A 21052-nucleotide genomic window follows, 5' to 3' on the forward strand; every position below is an offset into this window, starting at 1 on the left:
TGATTCCTAACGTTACAAGAGAAACCTTATAAATTATGGGATTACTCACTAGTATTTAATTTATTTTATTCCAGCATTACAAAGTAAACATCCACTAATTATTTAATGTTCTAGTATAACCATATATATTTATTTGTTTAAAAATTGGTAAAAATGTCAACAAAAGAAGAACATTCTCCACAGTACAAAGTGATAAAACCTAAAAACACACTCACACACACTTTGTCACAACAATGCAGGCCAAAATTAAATTTTTCATGCTGTGTCGCCCTAAAATTTATGTGAGTTTTATATAGTTAGGCGTTTTGCGTTGAAATGCAACTTCATTAGGCGAATGCAGCACAAATTAAAGTACAATTCAATTATGCTTCAGCATTTGAGTGTGTGTTAGTGTGTGTGTGTGTGTGTGTTTGTATTTTGTTGTCACTGTTTGTGGTCACGATGTTGCAAGTTATAGTCGCTGAAATTGCTTAACAGTTAATTTTGCATTCAATTAAGTTGAAGCTGACAGAATGACAGTCCGTGAGACAGTCACCGCAATGTGCCACACTCTGCCACACCACTTTAAACTTGCAACATGTGGCTACATGGACAACAAAACACAAATCTCTTTAGTTGACTGCACTTTGAGACTGGCCCATTGATTAATAATCTCTCCAAAGCCAGTTTAGGTTTTCGTATTTCCCTCTTGGTATGCTGCCACACATAGTTGCCACATGCGCTAGTTGCATACAGCAATGCCTAAATCTGCCAGGATAGCATATATTTTCAGCCAGCGCCAGCACAATTTGTTGCCAGGCTAAAGATGGAGCACTACAAGCTCTCTCTCTATGAGTGCAAAAGGCTCAGTTCGCACTTATTTTTTTGTATACCGTGTACAAGAGTTGACAGAGGTTGCATTATCTATCTATAGGACTAGATAGATTTTTTTTTTTTTTTTAGTATTTAAATTCAAATAATTATTAAAAATAATATTTAAAATTCTTATAAAATGGAAAAAAATGCAGTATGTTAAACTTAAAAAAAAAAAACAAAATACAATTTACGAAAAATTATTATTTGTTTTTATTTGTTAAAAAATTGAAAACTAATAAAAAACCAATAATTTGAACGTCTTAGTATTATTTTAAGAATTGGGATTTAAAAATATGACTCTAAATTAACAATAGCTTACAGTTCTACAGTAGTCATTAAAAGTAGACAATTAAGGTACATTAAACTAAATTTAATCATATAAAATACAAGATTTCATATACAATTTATTTATATTTATAGTTTGCAGCATTTTTAAATATATAGTACAGGTATACACTACCGCGTATTTGTCAGTCGTGTATGCCCTTCCAGCGCATTTAAACTTGCCATTTGTATTTTTTTTTTTTAAATTTTTTTATTGTTCTTGACGTTGTGTAGTTGTACTTCATTTTGTTTTGTTTTTTGCACGAGGCAAACCTTTTGTTTATTTGCGCTCCGGCGGATCACAAAAACTATAATAGCAGCAGTCCGCGCAGGACATGGGAAATGGATGCAGAAGAGGATATGGATGCGAATGTGGATGTGGATGTGGACGTGGTAGATGTGGAAATGGATGAGGGCGCGAATGCGGATGCAGGCACCTCGACATAAAGGCGAAGCAGCGTTGAACTAAAGCGCAGCTAACAAAAATGTTTATGTGCTGCTGGCTATTGTATGTATGAGTTTGTGAGTAGGTGTGTGAGTGTGGATATACGCGAATGTACATTAGGATGTTCCGTTTTTTTTTGTGTTACGTATTTTAAACGTTGAAAACAAGAAACGATTGATTTAGAAAAGCTTACAAGATAATTTCTTGTTGTTGTTTAATGTACTCAGAATAAATTTTTCTTTACAGCGGCATGTTTATTTAAAATTTTTAAATGCAATAACAAAGAAGTTTGATTAGAAAAAATAGTTGCAAACACCAAAATTTTACAGTATTTTAAAGTTCCACCTTAGAGCTCAACTTGAAAAAAAAACAACTAGCGACCTCAATAACACTTTCCAAAATTCTGAAGTTTTGACTGGAATCGTTAAAAAATACAAAATCCAGTTTAACGTTTGAAATAAAAAAAAAAAAAACTACCGGGACACCCTAATGTACAGTTATAAATTGCAATTCGTGCGCAACGTTTGCGAGTCGGCATTCAAGATTGCAACAAAGAGTGAATGAGAGGGAGGGTGGGAGTGACAGAGAACGAAAAGAAGGAGAGTGTAGAGAGAGAATTTAGCCTGATATAGTTTGGGTTTTTTTTTGGGGTGGTTGCATAGTTGGTTAGCTGGGTTAGTTGTTGTGGGGGTCGACGGAGCAGGTGATGCATCTGCGGCTGTCTAAATATGTGTGTCTGTGGCTGTGTGTGTGTCTATGGACATATATGTCTATGTTTGTGTGCGGCGTGTAAAGGGCGGAAAATAGTTACTGTAATAGAATTAACAAAACAGCAAAGCAGGGCACAATTAAATATTTGTGCGGCCAGCCAACGTGCAACAATGTGGCACGTCTGTCAGCTTGTTGCTGTTGTTGCTCTTGTTTTTATTGAAAAATCACTAAAATGTTTGTTGCGCAAACTGCACAATCATAATACTAACGATTTTATGGACAGAAAATAAATATTTATTTTAAATTTATCTTTAAAAGTATTGCATTTAACATTGATATTTTTTAATTTGGTTTCAGAAAGACTTAAATTTTTCTTAGACTCGAAAATATGAAATACATGAAAATTGTTTTTTTTTTTTAGTAAATATTTAAATTTAATTTTTCTTCTATGTTTGAAATTTCTTCTTTTTTTGTAAATGTTATTTTAATTTTTCAAATAATCTTCCTTGACGTTAAATAAATAAATAAATAGCTTAAATAAAAATCGTAATTGTACTTTGATATCCCTGAACTTTGACACAGTTTGGGATCGATTTTTTCACGGTGTACCGCTTTTTGTTTTCAGTGTACGCTTGCATAAATATTCGCCACGTCTGCTTGCCACCCACAGCAAGTTGCAACATTGAAATTACACTGTAATTTAACAATTATTTAATGTGCTGCAGTTAAAATGTAACGACTGTAACGAAATTGCAACTGCGGTTCGTTTTAAGTATTTATGTATATATGTATTCGTATTTTTATTTGCATTTGCATTTGTATTTGTATTTGTATTTGCAGTGGCAATTACAGGTGCGTTGCAGCTGTGTGTTGCATGCCACCAAAACCCAAAGAACGAATTGCTTCAATTTATTACGTTCTATGCAAAACGGGGAAAACAATGCGGCGACTATAAAATATTTCAATTGCTTTTCTACTGACTTTTATTTAACTGAACAGCAAAAAGTAGAACAAGCGGCACAAGAAAAAAGCGACAATGGATTCGTTTTAAAGCCATGAAGTAAATAGATTCTGTACCAAAATCGAAAATTAAAAAGCATCTGTAAAGAGAAATGATTTATTGATTTGTCGTGAAAGAATTGCGATGTTATTGAAATTATAATCAGTCTTACGGCAAATATTTGATGATAAAACGATTGAAGAACTGTTTATACAATTTATAATGAAAATTTCTGAATCTATTATTTAACGATAAAACGATTGAGGAAACGTTAATACATCTAATAAAGAAAATTTAAAAAGATTAATTATTAAATTTATTAAATGCACTAAGAATCTATTGTGAACTGAGTATTTGATATTTATTAGTTTGCCAAATGCATGATTTATTGAATTAAACATTATAAATTTATATGACAGCTTTGAAGTATCCATTTGTCATTATTTTTCTACAGGCTACAATAAATCATGGCCAAAAATTTCGTTTGCCTGAATCTCAATAACAAAGGACATGAAACATGTATTTTCCCAAATAAAATTTAAAAGCTGGAATGAGATGAAATTAATTTGACGTGCTTATGCTATACGAAGTAAAGTAAGGAATGACAATTTTCCAACTACTCAATACCCTGCAGGCTATTAAAAAAATGTCAAATTATCAGCCGTCATTTATTTAAAAATATTACTTTGGCTGTAAAATGTGTTGCAAAGTCCATTTAGTTATAGTTAGGTACCAAATTCCAAATTATTTGTAGAAATTATCGGTTTGACATCATTTGAACAAACTCTTCATAGCTAAGTCGTCCATCGCCATCCTGATCGGCATTTCGTATCATTTCCTCAATCTCGTCCTCATGTACCACCTGGTCGACGTCAAAGAACACAGATCTCAATTGATCTGGTCCTATAAAACCGGTGTTTTCTTTATCAAAGACTCGAAATGCATCGCGTATTTCGTCGTCATCAAGATTTCCGCTTAATTTACGCGTCAGTGCGGTAACAAATTCATTAAAATCAATGAATCCATTGCCATCCGTGTCCACTTCATTGATCATCGAGTTGAGCTGACTTTCTGTTGCAGTTTTTCCAATACAACGCATAAAAGCAGCTAGTTCTTTATTGGTAATATTACCATCTTTCTCGTCATTTAATACTCCGAATGCCCAGCTAAATATCTTTTGTTCCTCCTCAGTAAGTTCCATATTTCATACACTTATACAATTTAGATACGTAGAAATTTCTAAATTGCTTAATTTTATTTAAAAATATATAAATTTAAAAAGAATAATTTACAAAAGATGTGTACAATTCGGGTGTATTTTGAAAAATGGCATTTTCGTGCTTTTACTTGTACAATTAAAAATATTTGAATTTTGTATGAAATGTCGCCTGCTGTGCTATAAAAAAAATCGAATAGCTGTTAGATATTCGAGTGTAGTCCATCTTATAAGAACCACGATGAAAATTATATTTTAATTAAAATATATTCTTGAATAAAGATTTTTGTAGCCGGTACAATAAAGTCCGAAATCACTGATTTTTTGAAACTATGTGAGATTAAAAGTATTTGCGGAATCCTGAATTAATTTTCTGTAAAATCAAAACGTGATTTATCAACGTCACTTAAATTAAATTATTACTTTGTCGACGTTTATTAAATAATCATTAGATTTAAAAATTGATTTTTACGGAATAAAAAAAGAATAATTTTTTGTAATAAACACATTATAATTTATTCAGTTCTAAATCTGGCCGTACTCGTCCCGTAAATACATTCGCATTACTTTTATCTGTTATGGACTTTTCTGTTCTTAATTTATTGGGTGGTCATCAGCTCGACAAATTCTTCGTAGCTAAGATAACCATCACCATCGATATCTCCCTCGCGTACCATATCCTCAAGCTCCTCTTCGCTCACTTTCGTATTGAGATCCAGCATTACGACACGAATTTGATCAACTCCTATATAGCCACTGTTGTCTTTATCAAAGACATGAAATGCCTCTCGCAGCTCCTCATCATTTGGACACGTACACATTTTTGCAGTCATTGTGTTGAGAAATTCGGGAAACTCGATTGATCCATTACCATCAGTGTCCACTGCATTGATCATTGCCATCAATTCACTTTCAGAGGGATTTTTGCCCAGTGTAGCCATGAAATAATGCAGTTCTTTAACAGTAACACTACCATCTTTCTCCAAATCCAACATTGCGAATGCACGCTCAAATTCCAGCAGTTCGCGAGGTGATAGCTCCATTTTATTCATTACACGCTATAATTTTGTCTTAAGAAATCCAGAACTTGATAAATAAATGTGTGTATAATTATCTAAATATCTGTACAGTACTACATTTAAGTTATGGATAAAATTATGTGTAAAGCCTGCTTTATACAGGGATATTCATTTTGAGTCTTTGGGACAATCATGGCTATTGTTCTATATATATTTTATATTTATGCATGTTGTTTTTCATATATAAATTAATTTATAAATTTTAATTTTACTTATTAATATTTTATATATTATTCTTTGTGCAGCTGAAAAATCGTGAATAACTGGAATTACTTTAGATTCTATTATAAGCCTAAAAGTCATGGTTTTTTTATTTTGTTCTATTTATATTTTTATCAACATTTTTAAACATGCCTAAGAGTCAATCATGGTTTGAAAATAATTCTATTTATGTTATATTTTTATTTTTTTCTTATTTAATTAAGTTTTTAAATTTATATTTTAGCTATAGTTCTTTGTGGCGAAACACTAACAACTTTAAACTGATTTACACGTCTTTAAGTCAATCGTGGCTTAAGATATTTATTCTATGAAGATTTAATATGTATTAAGTTTTTTCTAATTTAATTTAACTTATAGTTCTTTGTTAGTCTTAATTTTAATAAACAGGAAATGTTATTGAGATATTTAAAATATGTATGGTTTTTTTCTCTCATTTATGTATAACCAAATATATAAATTTATTTATTATATTTGACTTATGTGTTTTTAAGATAATTAAATCATTCAATGCGAATTATTATTGTTCAGTTTCCAAATGAACATACAGAAAATTTTATTTTAGTTACATAGATACATTCTCAATTTATGCCCGCGTTGGTGTAATCCCAAGTATGCGGATCAATTTCAAAGCGCTTCAAGCGCTCATAATACTGCCCAAAGAAGAAAGCCTCCAATTGATAGGTTTTGTAGACGCGATAGAAACCCTCATGCGCATATCTATTATTCCAAACCCAAACGCAATGATTGGGAAACGATTCAATTATTGAACCTCTGCCCTGTTGATCCAAATCGCATGGCAAATGCATTGTATTAAAATCAAAGGGCATTACCACTTCGGTCTCACGCTTTTTACGCAAAATATGAGTTAACCCATTGCTAGATGTCGGCTGTGATTTTTCTAGTGACTTGGTTTGGGTTGTCAACATTGCCACTGCAGTGTCCACAGTGGTTGCATTCTGTTGTTGGTCAGACGAGTTGCTTTTCATGGCTTCAGTGGTGGCTAAGACCTGTGTGGAGCTAGCCACACTCCTAGCATTGCCACATTTGAAGTGCAACTACAATAGAAGTCACAATTGTATTTTAGAGAATAAAATACTAATTCACTTACAAACTTACCAATGCAAATAGAGTGACCAAAATTAACGAGTTTGCTAAATTTATACACAATTTCATAATAAAACCGAAAACCTTTTAAACCTTTTTTAAAACTATTCGATATAATAAACATTTAAGTTAACTACTGAAATTTTTGAAAGCATAATTTGAAACTTGAAAGGCTACGCTAACGAGATATATATTAAGATTATTCACTCTGTCTAAATTAAGAGCATTTGACTTGAAAATTACAAATCCATTCTTAAAAAGTATATTTTGCATAACGTTGCTTCAATTTTCAATCATGTAATTTAATTTAAGAGCTAGAGTAAATAAATTTGGTAAAATAACTTATTTGAAGCAGTTGATTCAGTCACAGTCTGCTATTTTACTATAAACTATCCTACTTTACCAAATAAACATCGGATAAATCACCTAAAAGTATACACATTTTTTTTTGCCATTACCATGTATGCATATATAATTTGAGAAATGGGTATCTCCTAGTCAGCGACTTGACTAAAGAGTTCTTACTTGTTCTTAAAATTATGCAGATATTTCATAATCTGTTTAGACCGTATTTTATAATAATAATAAAATGACATGACAGCTGTTGAGTATACATTAATCAAGGCTGTAATAAATCATGGACACAGCACATTTCATTTGCCTGAATTCTAATAACAATATGAAACATGAAATATGTATTTACTTAAATAAAATTCAGACCATCAACATTAGAGGAAGAAAAAGAAAGAGATTTGAATTAGAAATGAAGGCGAAATGCAATTAGGCAGCGTCAATTGTGGTCAGAGCAGCTTTTCAGAGTTGTCAGAGTCATTGATGTTGTCCCATTTGTCTGACAAATGTGCACTTGACGTAATCTACTTGTGTATACACTGCCAGAGAGTAATATAACTTTGTTGGGGATTGTGTGACACAAAATTAACTGGTAGAAAATGTAGACAAATTTTTCTAAAATAATAAGGCGAACAAAATAGGAAATAGGAAATAATTTAAGTATTTTTGTTACCACTAGAAAGCAGGAAAATAAAGTTGAGTATTATCTTCTTTTATTTTTTGTTTGGCTTAGAATATCAGAAATGTAATCTGGGAAACCAAAAACCCTTCCAGATGAGCTACTGTCATCAGCTCTGTAATTAGCTGCCTTTTTCTCTCTATGCTGAGCCAGCGTTCCCTGTCTCCCTTCTTATCCTTCTCTTTCATCTCCTCTATATTCTTCCACTACTTTTTCAGCTGCTGCTAATGTCAGACGCGAGATTGATGGCGATTCATTTTTTAGTCCTCGCTGTCTGTCATGCGAGATGAACAAATGCTGACCATCATTTTCACAGATAGCATTCACATTCCACACACACACACACACATAGAAGTTCTAATTAGCCAAGTGTCATTGTGTGAAAATGTGAAAATTCAGCTCATATCGCAAAATTCCAAAATTAAGTCAACAATTGTGAATTTCCGAAATTGTATTAAATTCAATTGAATACAATTGAATTGCATTTGCATTTGCATTTTCATTCACGTTTGAAAAGCGGCTAAGGCTCATGGGCCAAATAAGAGATGCAATTGTCGTAATATTGACTAAACTTTCAATTGCATCGCATATTGAAATAAATATAAGCGTTTTTTCACCCATTTGCAAGCTGATGCCATATTCGCCGTGGGCGCTTATAGAAAATAGAAAAAGTATAAAAATAAAACAATAAAAACTACCTTATATATATAAAAAGAAAAAATATTATCATATTTTCACACACAGAGACAGACAAACACACAATGTGTAACAACAAAATTGAAAAACGCGATGAACTTCAAATGCTAGACTAACATATACTTTGTATCTTGTCGTTTAAATTGTTGAATTCCTCAGTGAAATCAGTGTTAACAGAGGGTTAACTAAGTGAAATGGAAAGGAGGGCTGTTAAGATGAGATTGTATTTAGAAAGAAATAATTCGATGGAATTTTAATTTATTTCTTGGAATTCTTAGGAAGTAAGTATTGGAGGTGAGATAAAATCAAAAAAAGGAGAAAAAAAGAAAAATAAGAGATTTTGATGTCAATTTTAGGTGGATAATATTCTTAAAAAATTGAAAAAAAGGGAGAAGAAAATGAAATCTAATGAAATAATTGTGCTTTTTACAGTAGCCACAATTTGTGTATAATATTGAATAAATAGAAAAAATGTGCTAAAATTCAGATAAATTAAAACCATTAATTCGGATTTTGTCCATTTTCCAAAAAGAAGTAATTTTAAGAAGATTTTAAAGCAAAGATTGCCTGTTTCTACTCTAGAAATCACCGAGCTCGATTTGAGGCAATTGACACTGGGAAGTAATCTGACAAATAAATTGGTTATTAAGTTACAAAAATGCATGTATACGAACAATGTTCGCAGCAGTTAAACACGCTTGGCTTAAATTACAGGGTATAGCAAGAACAGCAAACCAGCGAAGCGTTGACAAAACCCCAAAGAGGTAAAAATTTAACGGAATTGCAAATGCTGTTGACACTTGCACAACGAAAACAATTGTCCGCAATCTGCTGCACTCTCACCTCTTGCACATGCCAACCAACTCTCTCCCACTCTCTCACTCTTCCCCTCATTCTCACTCCCTCACTCTTCCTGCAGTCTGGCCTTTTATACCTGTCTCCTGGTTTGTGTGCAACTTGGGTTTTGTATTTGAAAGCCGGTTGCATTGGGTAGCTTTTGGCAATTTTCATGTTTGCATAGTTTTGGCAACACTTGATTGCCTTTTGGCTTTGGCCAGGACATCTACACACATACACATACACATACACAGGTGGGACCCTAGCTGGTTACCTGCCAAACAGCCATTTCAGCTTACTGTATATTATTATTTTTATTGCATTTTATTTTAGTGGTAATCACAAACTTTCCCCAGAATAGAAATCGGATATGCAATAACTTGATCCTCAATCAGTTGGTGGATGCATTCTCAGTCATGCCCCCTTTCTTTTTATCACGAATCGTAAATAAGAGTTATGAGTATGTTAAAATCAAACCTATTAAAAAATGAGATATGAGATATATGAGATACATGAGATATTCTGTTTTTTTCTTTATTTTAATAATAATAAAAGGTCAAAAAAAAAATTTTATGTCTGTAAATCTAAACTATAAATCGATATAGGAAATTTTGGATGAATTAACTGTCTTTGGTTTTCACCAGATTCTCAAATTTTGATGCAGAACCAATAGAAATTCAAAATAATGATGAAATATGTTTAATGTTTTTCAAAAAGCGGCAATGGGTCAATTTTTCAAAAATGGATAGTGATGTGAAAAAATTCAATTTTCAAATGTTGTTGCAGAATTAAAACAGAGGTTAATAATGGCCTCCGCAAGAAAATCGGCTTAGATTTCATAAAGCTATGACAGTTGGAAGTAGCGTCAAGGGGAAAATGAATAGATAAAAAATGTAATTTCTTAATTGTAATGCAGAAACAACTTAGAGTTGAGTAGTTGATTTTTCATAAAAATCGATTTAATTAAGTCGAAAAATTAACCATGTCAAAGTACTTAAAAATCGTTTACGCCAAATCGAGTTTTTGTGTATTTTTACATTACTAGATATACCCACATATGTTCTTTTTGAAATGTATTAAAATTTATTTATATTTTTCGGGATAGAAAATATAATGATTTATTGTAAATTTTTTTTCATTAACAAATTATTATTGTATAATTTTTATTTGCAAAATTATAACCGTTACGGTCCGTACTTGAGGAATAACGCCTGCTCAGCCACGTCCTCTTTTTATAATCGTTACGGTCCGTGCTTGGAGGATAACGCCTGCTCAGCCACGTCCTCTTTTTGGGGTTCACAGTCACAAATTAGCAGAGCGAGTCACATATTGTGTGGCTCATAAATCATATTTGGCTTTGGGATCTCTGCGGCTTTGCGACGCCAACATTCAATCAAAGTGCAGCAAATCTCTCAAATTTGTTATTCGTCACGTACAAGTGTCAAGTAGCACATGTGTCTGCGAGTGTAACTGTGTGTGTGTGCTTGTGAGTGTCATTAGAATTACAGTTTAAATTCGCGCCAGTTTAAAGTCAAGCTAATTTAAACATTTTAATAATATTAAATGCGGCCTGATTTAGAGCTTGTTTGTGCTTATGGAAGCAAATGTAATAGTAATTGTTATCGTTATCGAAATCGTTAGAAATTTTGGAGAATAGAAAGGTTGCAAGTTATCAACTTTACACTTAAATGAATTTTGAGTATTTTTTTTTCGCAATTTGTTATGCGTCGCACGGCTTATTAAATATTAAATAGATAAGGGAACAAGGAGTGGGTGATGAAAAGGGCAAGATTGAGCGTATGGGAGAGGGACAAGGGAGACAGAAAACATGCGACTGACAAGCTGACAGTTTTTTTTTTGGGTTATACAATTTTGTTGCCTGCTTTTGAGCGTGTGTGTGTATTTGTGTGAATGTGTTTTGTCTAAGCGGCTTTGTATGCGGCTGCCTCTCTCCCCTTCTCCCTCCTGCACTGTTTTACGCGCAGCTGATACAGAACTCTTGTATGCTAATATTGCGGGCATATTTTTCATGTCGCAATCATTTTGTGTGCTCTGTTTTATACCCGGTACTCGTAGTATAGTAGGATATATTAAACTTGTTGCCATTTATTACAACAGGAAAAAGGAGGAAGACTTTAGTAAAACTTATTCAATGTCAAATATTCTTTTATATACTCGAATTTTATAATTAGAAAATTTAATTTCTTCAACCATCGTTACTCTGACATTTTTTTTAAGCTTTGATCTCTCATAACTTTATCAAAATTGAGATAAGATGGCATTCGACACATTGCGCAAAAATAATTTAATTATTTACGTTATTAATTTAATATCTTTTGTCACAAAATTGGATATCAGAAATTTTGAGGCATGGAAAAACTTACGTCACTAGACTTTTACATCGAAAGGGTTTCTTTTGAATTGGAAGATTAAGCTTAAATAAATACTTTAATTTTTGTAATTAATAATGCAACTTAAAAGAAAATGCAAGGATTGATTTTTATATAATTTTTTTATATTTCTATTTAAGTGTCTGTAGTCGAATCTCTTTATTCAAAGTATAAACTCATTCTTGACTGTATTTAAATTAGGTACCGGGTATCTTAGAGTTGTTTTCGTTCGTTTTTGCTGTTGCTTAAGCGTTGATTGCAAACATTTGCATAATTTAAGATTGTGCTGTTCAGTGGCATTTGAGCATTGTGTTACATTTTTTTTATCTTGCACTGACGACGCGTCACGACGCATAAAAATGAAAATGAAAATGAAATTTCTCAAAGCTCAGTCGGTGTCTCGTTTAAAATTAACATATATTTCTTTGAAGCTGCTCTCGAAATTATTAAGGATATAAATAGTATTTGTTGTACTTGTTGTTTGTGTTGTTCGTTCTTGGCAAATATTGAAAAAGTTGAAAAAGTTTTTCATATTCATTTCCATTTCAATTTCTTATTGCAGGCGGGACATAACTGGAGGCTACTCAAGGACACGATAAAAGCGGTAATAAATAGGTGGTAGCAAATCGAGGTGTTGGCAATAGGTATTTGGCATCCGGTGCTGTGGGTGGCATGTCCACAGCTAAAAGATTGGTGCTCTCGTTACGTGGACGCAAAAATTCGCAGGGTGGCAACTCTGGCACAACAGTGGCAACGGCCACATCGTCAACGCGTCTGGTTTCAGCCGGCACATCGCCCGGACATGAGCTGGATGAAATAGCCGTTGTCTCCGGCACCGGCTCGACAAGCCATCATTTCTCCTATGGCGGCTGCCTGGGCAATAACAACGTCGACGCCGGCAGCGCTGCCGCGGCTGTGGCCCGTTATTCAACAGGTAGGCAAAAAAAAAAAAGAATGAGAAATTCAACAAATGAACACAGTATAAACCCCACCCCCCCAAACCCCTCTTTAGTTACCAAACACTCTATCCCCCACAGTTTCCTCACTCTCTCTTTGTCTCTGTCACACTCTCTGTCCGTCTCACTCACACTCTAGCAATTGGCTTAAGTACTTTTTGTAGTCATATTTACACCCAAAAATGCACATGCAGAGAAAACCAAATCAAATATCCACAATCGGCAAAACTTATCTTGTGAATTGACCCCTAAACACCACCACCACCACCACCCCCTTTAATCCACCCACTGTTCTGCATGCTGTTCGCATTCTTTGTGTAGAACTCATTGCTGAAATTTTAACATATATACATCCATATATGTAGCTAATGCCTATTAAGTTTTGTAGTGTCAATGACACACACACATACATACAGACACACCCCCTACACACCCCCTATACACACACACACACACACACCAAAACACACACAAATGTAGCAAGTGCCTTTTTGGTATCTTTTGTGTCATTGCCTTTGCCTTTGTCTGTGGAATTTCTCCCTTTATCTGCCTTAGTCTCCCTATCTCTTTTCTCTATTGAAATGACCTTTTTTGACCCTGTACTTCAGAAGTACAGAGAGTAATACAGTATGTTGCAAATGAAACATTTTAGACCATATAAAATATATATATAGCTTGATCAGTCGAATCAATATAGACTTGTTCTCTGTATGAACATATAGAACTTAAAAACTATATACTAATAAAAAAAGTCGGTTTTCAAAATAAAAAAATGTTGATTTCAACTTAAGACAACATTATAAATGGGATGATTGCTTACTTTCGCTGCTTTTCTTTTATTAATACATGGGGATTTGTTAAGAAATTAAATAGATTGAATAAATACCAATGAAGAAAAATTTAAGAGATTCAGACATAATATTCGCCACATACAAAGATTACTACATACTTGAAGATATGTGCCGAAAATTGTGTAAAAAATTACGTAATTTTTTTTTAAATAAAATCTGTATCTCTTTTTTTAGAAATTACTAAATTGTTATTTTTTAGAGAATGTTTACAGGATCTTTCACAGTCGAGTTTGCTCGACTTTAAATCATTTTAGTAGTTCACTATTTACATATTTTATGTTCCTCAGTTGAGCTAAGGCAGTGTTCGCAAATAAGTTACACGTTGCAAGTTGCAAGTTTTGCCAATGATTGGCATTTGGATAATGCGCAGCTAAAATAGACAAAAGCCAAACAAAGCGAAACTGCAGTCAAAGGTGCGCCAAATGATGACATTTCATTTTCCATTTTCATTTGCATATTTAATGCAGTTGAATGACTTGCAAATGGAACAACTTTAATGCTATCAGCAGTTATCCAAGAGCTCAAAATTCATAGCTCCAAGAGATCACAGAGTTCTTGGCGGATTAAGCTATGAAAATCTCTGAAATGGCAACTGTTTCGACAATCAACTTTCACCTTTGCGAAAATAGTATTCGCAGTATAAAAAGCTCGTTAATAAAGATGACTTTGAACCCACAACTTGTACTCATATAAAGAAATGTGTTTTAGCACTTTAAAAAAATTCTTCTGAGGAAGAAGGGTGTTCATTTGGTACTAGCGTCAAATGTTAACTTTCACAAAAATTTAAACTACATATAAAATACGTGAACATCGTATTTAGGTACAGCACTGGAAGTCCTTGAATCTCTGAATTTTACAAAAAAATTTAAATTAAATTACTCAGTTGCAAATTATCTACAATTTAAAATAATTTTTCATATATTTAATTAAGTTCAATATAATTTATTAAAAAAAGGAAATATTTAGAAAATTCCTAATTCTTTTTAATATAATTTTTTTTTAAATTTGTTTTTGAAGAGTATAATTTAAATTTTAAAAAACTATCTTAGAAAGTTTTATTTGAGAAAAGTGCTTTTATATAATGCAGTAAAATAATGTATCTAATAATATAAGAGAGTTACGAGCGTTCAATACTTTAAAGTAAATAAAGTTATATAACATTAAAAATCAAATTTAAAACTATTATTTTAAGTTATTTTTTTTGTTTGGCTCAAAATAATATAAAACATAATGCTGCGGGGATATGAATGTGTATAAAATTAATTTAATATATATAATTTTAAATTAATTTAAAAAATTGTTTTTTTTTTCAAAAGATTGTCAAAAATACATGTATGCTCAATTAAAATGAATTTATAAAAGAAATTGTAGGGTATCTGCAGTATCGTGCACGCTCTTAGCTGCTCTGTGATGTGTGAACACTGCTGTGATTTGACAAATCACCTTAGCTAAGGCTACTTAACTTAAAGGTAAAATGTATACGTATTTGTATCTAGTAGATACAAACTAAGTCCTTGCCTGCCTGTCACAATTGAGCCACAAGTCAGTTGGGCCTGTGTGTCTGTTAGTGTTAAGGGACAACAACAACAACCACAGCAACATAGAGTTGCTAGAGTTCTGTGTCTTTTGAATGGCAAGCAAAATAAATCAATCAAATGACAAATATGCTGAGACAATTGCTAGGACAAAGGACCTCAGACTTTGTTCTCATTTCATTGCCAGACTTTGCTGCAAGTTGTGGTCGCACTACACAACCATAGATACTATGAACATTTGTGTATATGTTTCTACATTTATAAACGCAGGCGTTGTGTTACCAAAAGTGGTTGTTGCTGTTGTTTTTGCGGTTTGCTTGTCACATTTTATAGGCCGCATATGCTGCGACCATATTTCTTCCAAGTTGTTGATGCTGCTGTTGTTGTTGTTGTTGTTGATTGCGGTGTGGCACGTTCGCTTTGGCTTACAGTTAATTTTGAGTGAAATTCAATTTATCATTGTGCGTCCCATAAATCCGCATTTCTGCTCCTAACGAGCTACGAATCAGACTCTGCCCCGATTTGACTCGACAAAAATGAGATTTATACGAGGCGATTGTTGTATTTGTCGCAATCCATTTGTTTGGCAACATAAGAAAATTAACGTAATTTGTTCGACAACAGTACTACATAAAATGCGGGTCAACATGGCGTATGCGCAATGCATTTAATGACTCAAACTGCACTGAATACGGCGGCTTGAATTTAATGACTGTTAAGTTGTTTATATCCGGACACATTATTGTAAAGCTTATATGACAGACGGCAAGCTTCCCTGTACTTTTCATATTATATTTCAAAATTGTTGGTTAAATTAAAGAAATTAATTTCAAAGCAGTAAGGCCCAAAAATATATTTTCTTGTTTGATTTTTTGTTGCACTTATATTTTTACAATATTCTCTTTGTCGTCCTTTTTTTTTAATCATGCTTATTTTAACTATACAATTTTTGGCATGCAGGGTATTACCAGAAAAAGCATAGTCATAGTCCTAGCCACAGCTACAACAACAGGCTCAAAACGAGGAGAAACGAGGAGAAAGTTCTCAACTTTTGGCATATTTTTTTTCTGTATTTCTTTTTTTGTATATCACGCTCTGAATTTATATTGTGTACACTGCTCTTTTAAGACTATAAAATGCTGTGACTTTTTTCTGAGTGCATGTATGTGTCTCTATGAGAGTGTGTGTATTTGCTGGTTGACAAAGGCAATTTGGCCATGGCTTTGATCAAAGTTATTTCCATGGCATCGCTAAATTGAATTTGACTTATACAGAAAACAGAAAAGAAACGAGGCAGCAGCAGCAATGAAATTTTTAAAAGCTGCACGTGCAACATAAGCGCCTATAAATGAACAAGCTAATCCACAATTTCATTTTTTGCATCAATAGGTTATATTTTTGACTTTCTAATTTTCAGAGATAATGCTCGCAAAATAGTTAAGCTAAGCTTCAGAAAGAGAGTGAAATAAATGTTTATATTGGAATACTAAAGCTTCAGAAAGAGAGTGAAATAAATGTTTATATTGGAATACTAAATTCAAAGATATAAGCTAAAATTAAGCCGACTTAATCATATAGTTGCTGGGCATACAGTTTTATTTTATTTACACAATTTTCGATAGCTTTTAATCTGAAATTTGTGATTCCAAAATTAAAAAAATAAATCGTTGTTTACTTGGACAGGACGATAATTAAAGCTTATTTGTTGTCAGTTTGAAAAACAATGCTGCTTTAAATTCTATGTTAAATAATGTTTAATTAACATTGCGTTTGAACTGAAATTCGTATAATCAATGGCAATGACATTAAAAGAACGCGTTGATTCAAATTGCACTTCCGTTTAGCGCGCGTCATAAAATTAAAATCATTGCTAATTACTAAGCCAACATTTAGATTCTATTTATCAACAGATACAGTACAATATATAACCAAATTTTATGCTCTCTTAGAATTCTCGTTTATAAAGATTTCGGATTTAATTAAAATTGAAATTTATATATTCTCGACTCTGCTTTCGATTTGACATTGTGTGCGATCAACATAAAAAGCATTGGGCATAATCAAAATTAGGTCGTTTTATCAGTACTTATAGAACAAAAGAATAAATATGAAACTTTTTGAAATGTATTTCAGTTTGTTTAGGTGCTATCTATAAAAAATATATATTTTTGTAATGTCACTGATTGAATTTTTGATACACATACAATTAGTTAAAATACGTATTGCCTGCTTATTTTAGCAGCGTTACTGAATTAACATTTAAATTTAGAAATAAAAGAACATATCTGGTTGTATACTATTTTATTCCTATTTTTTTTTTTTTTAAATATGTTCTTGTTCTAGTTTAGGTGTCATCAAATGAAAGAAAATATATATGAAAATAACAAAATAAATATTAGAAAGTAAATAGAATTAACCCATTTATTTATTTAACATTTTGAATCATAATAAATCGATACAACATACCAAAACTGAAAAATCAGTTCATGCTTTATACTCGACGTTTAGCTCAACTTGTAAACGATATTGTCATCAACAATGGCCAACTTTAAATGCTTTTTCCAGTGTTTGTTCCCATTGTTGTTGTTGTGCTTTTGTCTTGCAATTCTCACCTTTCGTATTCGCTTTTGATAGAGCTGTTCATGCCATAATTGAGCTTTATAGGTCTTATGGCAGCTGCATCATTGATTTGGCTGCTCTGGCATATTGGACTCTAAATCTCTTGGAGAACGTCAAAGTTTTGTGAAAAGTTTTTGTGTTTTTTGTTGTTATTGCACGCCCAGTTGCGGTTGTTGTTGTTGTGTGAACTTCAGTAACAGACATACTAGCTGAATTTGCTGTCAAAGTTTTTCCATTTGCCAGGCACTCTTCCGTTTTTAAAGCCTTCTGCCTTCATTTTGTAAATTGTGCGCATGTATAATTAGTTTTATTTACCACCTGGAACACACAAATTTTAATTAGAATTTATGCATGAGCCCAGTTATCAGGTGGCAATTGCCATTGCCTCTTTACTTTTACTATAAACTCTAATCTGAAGTCCAACTTTGTAACTCCGGAATGCTGCCAGTTGCAGGTGCCACGGTCGCTGTGGCAGACAGCTTAATTGCACAGTTTAATGACCAGCGCACAGTGGAAGAAACTACAAGTTTAGCAGATAAATTGATATTTAATAATTTATATTGTGAAAAAAAAAATTCTTTGAGTGATTTTACTTGTATAAAATGTATTTTTAGTAATTTTTTTTTTTTTTTTATATTTTTTGGAGTTTTTTGTATGAAATGTTATTGATTTCTAAGTTCTTAATATACGTGTATGGTAGTGAAAAATGCGTTGTTACGTGATTTAATCGGCTTAAGCTAAAACGTTAAAATTTTGCTTGATTTATAAAATTTATTAATTTAAGTGAGCTTTGCGGGAAATAAGCTAAACTTCCCACAGTCCTGAGATTCCATTAAGTAGGGTTGAGTCAAACGGGAGGCTTGGGGTTGGATATTGAGTTCGATTTCAGTAACTCGAGCATTTCAATTATAAAAGCAATCTTGATGCAATCCCTACACGGAGCATTTGTTTCGCTTACATTGTTCGTCATATTAGTTTACTATTATGATAGAAAACGTTGCTCACTCTTTTTTCCTGCCTGTCCCTCTCTCTTTCTTCCTCTTTCTAGCTCGCGCGTTAAATTGAAATCGCAGTAATGCAATGCGCACAAAGTTGCAGGGGGTAACTGCAGGGAGAGTGGCAACTGGACATTGCTTTCAAAAATAGTTGTTGGCGTTTCAGATTGCCACAATGTTGCACGAGGGTTGCTGGGGCACAAATGGCTCACGGCTGCATTTTAATTGTCATTTGCGTTTGAGCCAAACGAGCTGGCGACACGTAGTAGCACCACATTGCGTATACGCAGCGTTTCCCAGTCACAATGTTGCCCGTTTGTCGTAGCAACAAACCACAAAATGTAGAGAAAGAGAGAGATAGAGAGAGAGAGAGAGAGAGAAAGCTAAGAGTGGCAGAAAGCACAGGTATAGAGCGGCACAAAGGGGCACTTAAAGTTGGCACACACACACACACAAAATGTTTGAAAAGGCTTTGCTTTGTCGGCTCCGTAATGCAATTACAAATGCTGTCAGTGGAGCCTGATGTGGAACAGGTGTGGCAGGTGGGGTAGATAGAAAAACTCAGCTGGCAGTTGGCAGTTGCTAGGTGTTGTCCAAAGAAAGCACAGTCAACAGCAAAAGAGAGAGATAGAGGCAGAAAGATAGACAGAATAAGTAAGCGTTCTCTAGAAAAAAAATTTTGACGAGAAGGTACCCTAAAATGAGTTCTATGCAAATAGTTTTAGGCAATTTTCACAATGATTTAATTATTTAATTCAATTAAATTATAGAGTATAGGTACAGCAAAGCATAAAATATGTAGAGAAAAAATTAGGCGTAGAAATATAAATTTTGCAAGAAACAAAAAAAGTTATTGGTTTTAAATTATTTTTTTTTTAAATATTATACGAGTAGTTACTTATGTACCTTAACAATGTCAGAATAATAAATACTAAGATTGATAAGGCTTAAATATTTCAAAAAATAAATAAAAGTTGTCTATTGCAAATAAAAACTTTTTTTGTGCGGTATTTTTTTTTATTTATGTATATTAATTTTTTTTTTAAGTTAAGACAAGCAAATAAAATACTAAGACTTAATAGGCTTACATATTTCTGGGGTTAAATTATAAGTTAAATTAAAATTAAATTAAATTTTTTGAGTAAAAAAAAAATTTATATTAACTTTATATTAAGCTTTAAATTAAAATTAAAACTATATTTGCGTTATGAAAAGAGTCCTCAAAAATTAAAAACAACGGTTACAAAAAGAATAAAAAGCAACAAATTAATTTACATAATAGACCAAAAGAATTAGCAAGTAGAAAAGAGTCGAAGTCTTAATCTCAATGTCTACAGGATATACATAGTACAAAAGTTAGAGATAGCAGTGGATTTTCTGCGCTTAAGTAGTTGACTTATCAGTTAAAGTGAAGCATAAAAAAAATTACCAGCGCGTTTGTTGCCAGTAGCTAAATTAGGGATAAGTGACATAGTGTGAGAGGGGAAATTAAGTGCCGCTTTTTACACACAAACACTCATAAAAAAAAACGAAAAACACATATGCAACTGTTGATGATCCGCAGTTGCAATAGGATTAGGAGATTTTCCACATTAACAAAATGATGCGAGAAATGCATTCAAGAAATATAAATGTTTTTTTGTTTGCAAATAAATATGCTAAGTATATGTAAAAATAAGTTGCCATGGAGGAAAAAGAGACAGCAAATAATTAAATAAATTGCGATGCAAAATGAAAAGCAATAGTAGACTCGTAAGAAAAACAACAGCTTTTTTAGTAAAAACAGTGGGAAATCATTAAAAACTCATTTTATATTTTAAAAAGCAAATTTAAAGCATTTAAAGCAAACAATGACTTTGTACAAAATAAAAATTAAACAAAATGCACTTAATATAAGTTTTAGTTTCAATAAAAACGGAAAAAAAAGTGCATAGAAAAGATTAGTCGTAAACTATGCGATATTAAATAACGAAGAAGTTTGTCGAGCTGCAAATAATAGAAACTCAAGTTAGATTTAAAAGTTATTTAATGTTGTTTGCTTAAACTTAACACAAAAAAGTTGTTATTTATATAATGACTAGCCTTAAACAAGACTAAAAAATGCTTCAAATATTATAGACACTTAAAGGTTTGTTTAGTCGAGTTATAAAGTAGTTTTTATTTTTGATTAATTTATTTACTTATTTA

General features: G+C 32.4%; 4 protein-coding genes across 4 annotated transcripts in view; 1 reads left to right on the forward strand and 3 right to left on the reverse strand.

The window, feature by feature from the left end:
- LOC117785046 (cyclic nucleotide-gated cation channel) overlaps positions 1–21052 on the forward strand; it is a 114294-nt gene that overhangs the window by 25522 nt on the left and 67720 nt on the right. Inside the window, exon 2 of the mRNA XM_034622931.1 lies at positions 12472–12843. Coding sequence (XP_034478822.1) covers positions 12582–12843 — 262 coding nt within the window. The 5' untranslated portion in view covers positions 12472–12581. The remainder of the gene's footprint in view (positions 1–12471; positions 12844–21052) is intronic.
- LOC117783762 (calmodulin-beta-like) lies at positions 4093–4536 on the reverse strand. Its single transcript, XM_034621307.1, has one exon. It carries the CDS (start codon positions 4534–4536, stop codon positions 4093–4095), a length of 444 nt encoding a protein of 147 aa, XP_034477198.1.
- LOC117785054 (neo-calmodulin-like) lies at positions 5042–5645 on the reverse strand. Its single transcript, XM_034622941.1, has one exon. It carries the CDS (start codon positions 5601–5603, stop codon positions 5151–5153), a length of 453 nt encoding a protein of 150 aa, XP_034478832.1. The 5' UTR covers positions 5604–5645; the 3' UTR covers positions 5042–5150.
- Positions 6367–7022, reverse strand: LOC117785055. Its single transcript, XM_034622942.1, has 2 exons — positions 6969–7022; positions 6367–6907 (listed from the first exon to the last, which is right to left on the reverse strand). The coding sequence occupies exon 2, from the start codon at positions 6836–6838 to the stop codon at positions 6431–6433; it is 408 nt and encodes a 135-aa protein (XP_034478833.1). The 5' UTR covers positions 6839–6907; positions 6969–7022; the 3' UTR covers positions 6367–6430.

Source organism: Drosophila innubila (assembly GCF_004354385.1).
Source record: "Drosophila innubila isolate TH190305 chromosome 2R unlocalized genomic scaffold, UK_Dinn_1.0 1_C_2R, whole genome shotgun sequence".
Taxonomy (NCBI): Eukaryota; Metazoa; Arthropoda; class Insecta; order Diptera; family Drosophilidae; genus Drosophila; species Drosophila innubila.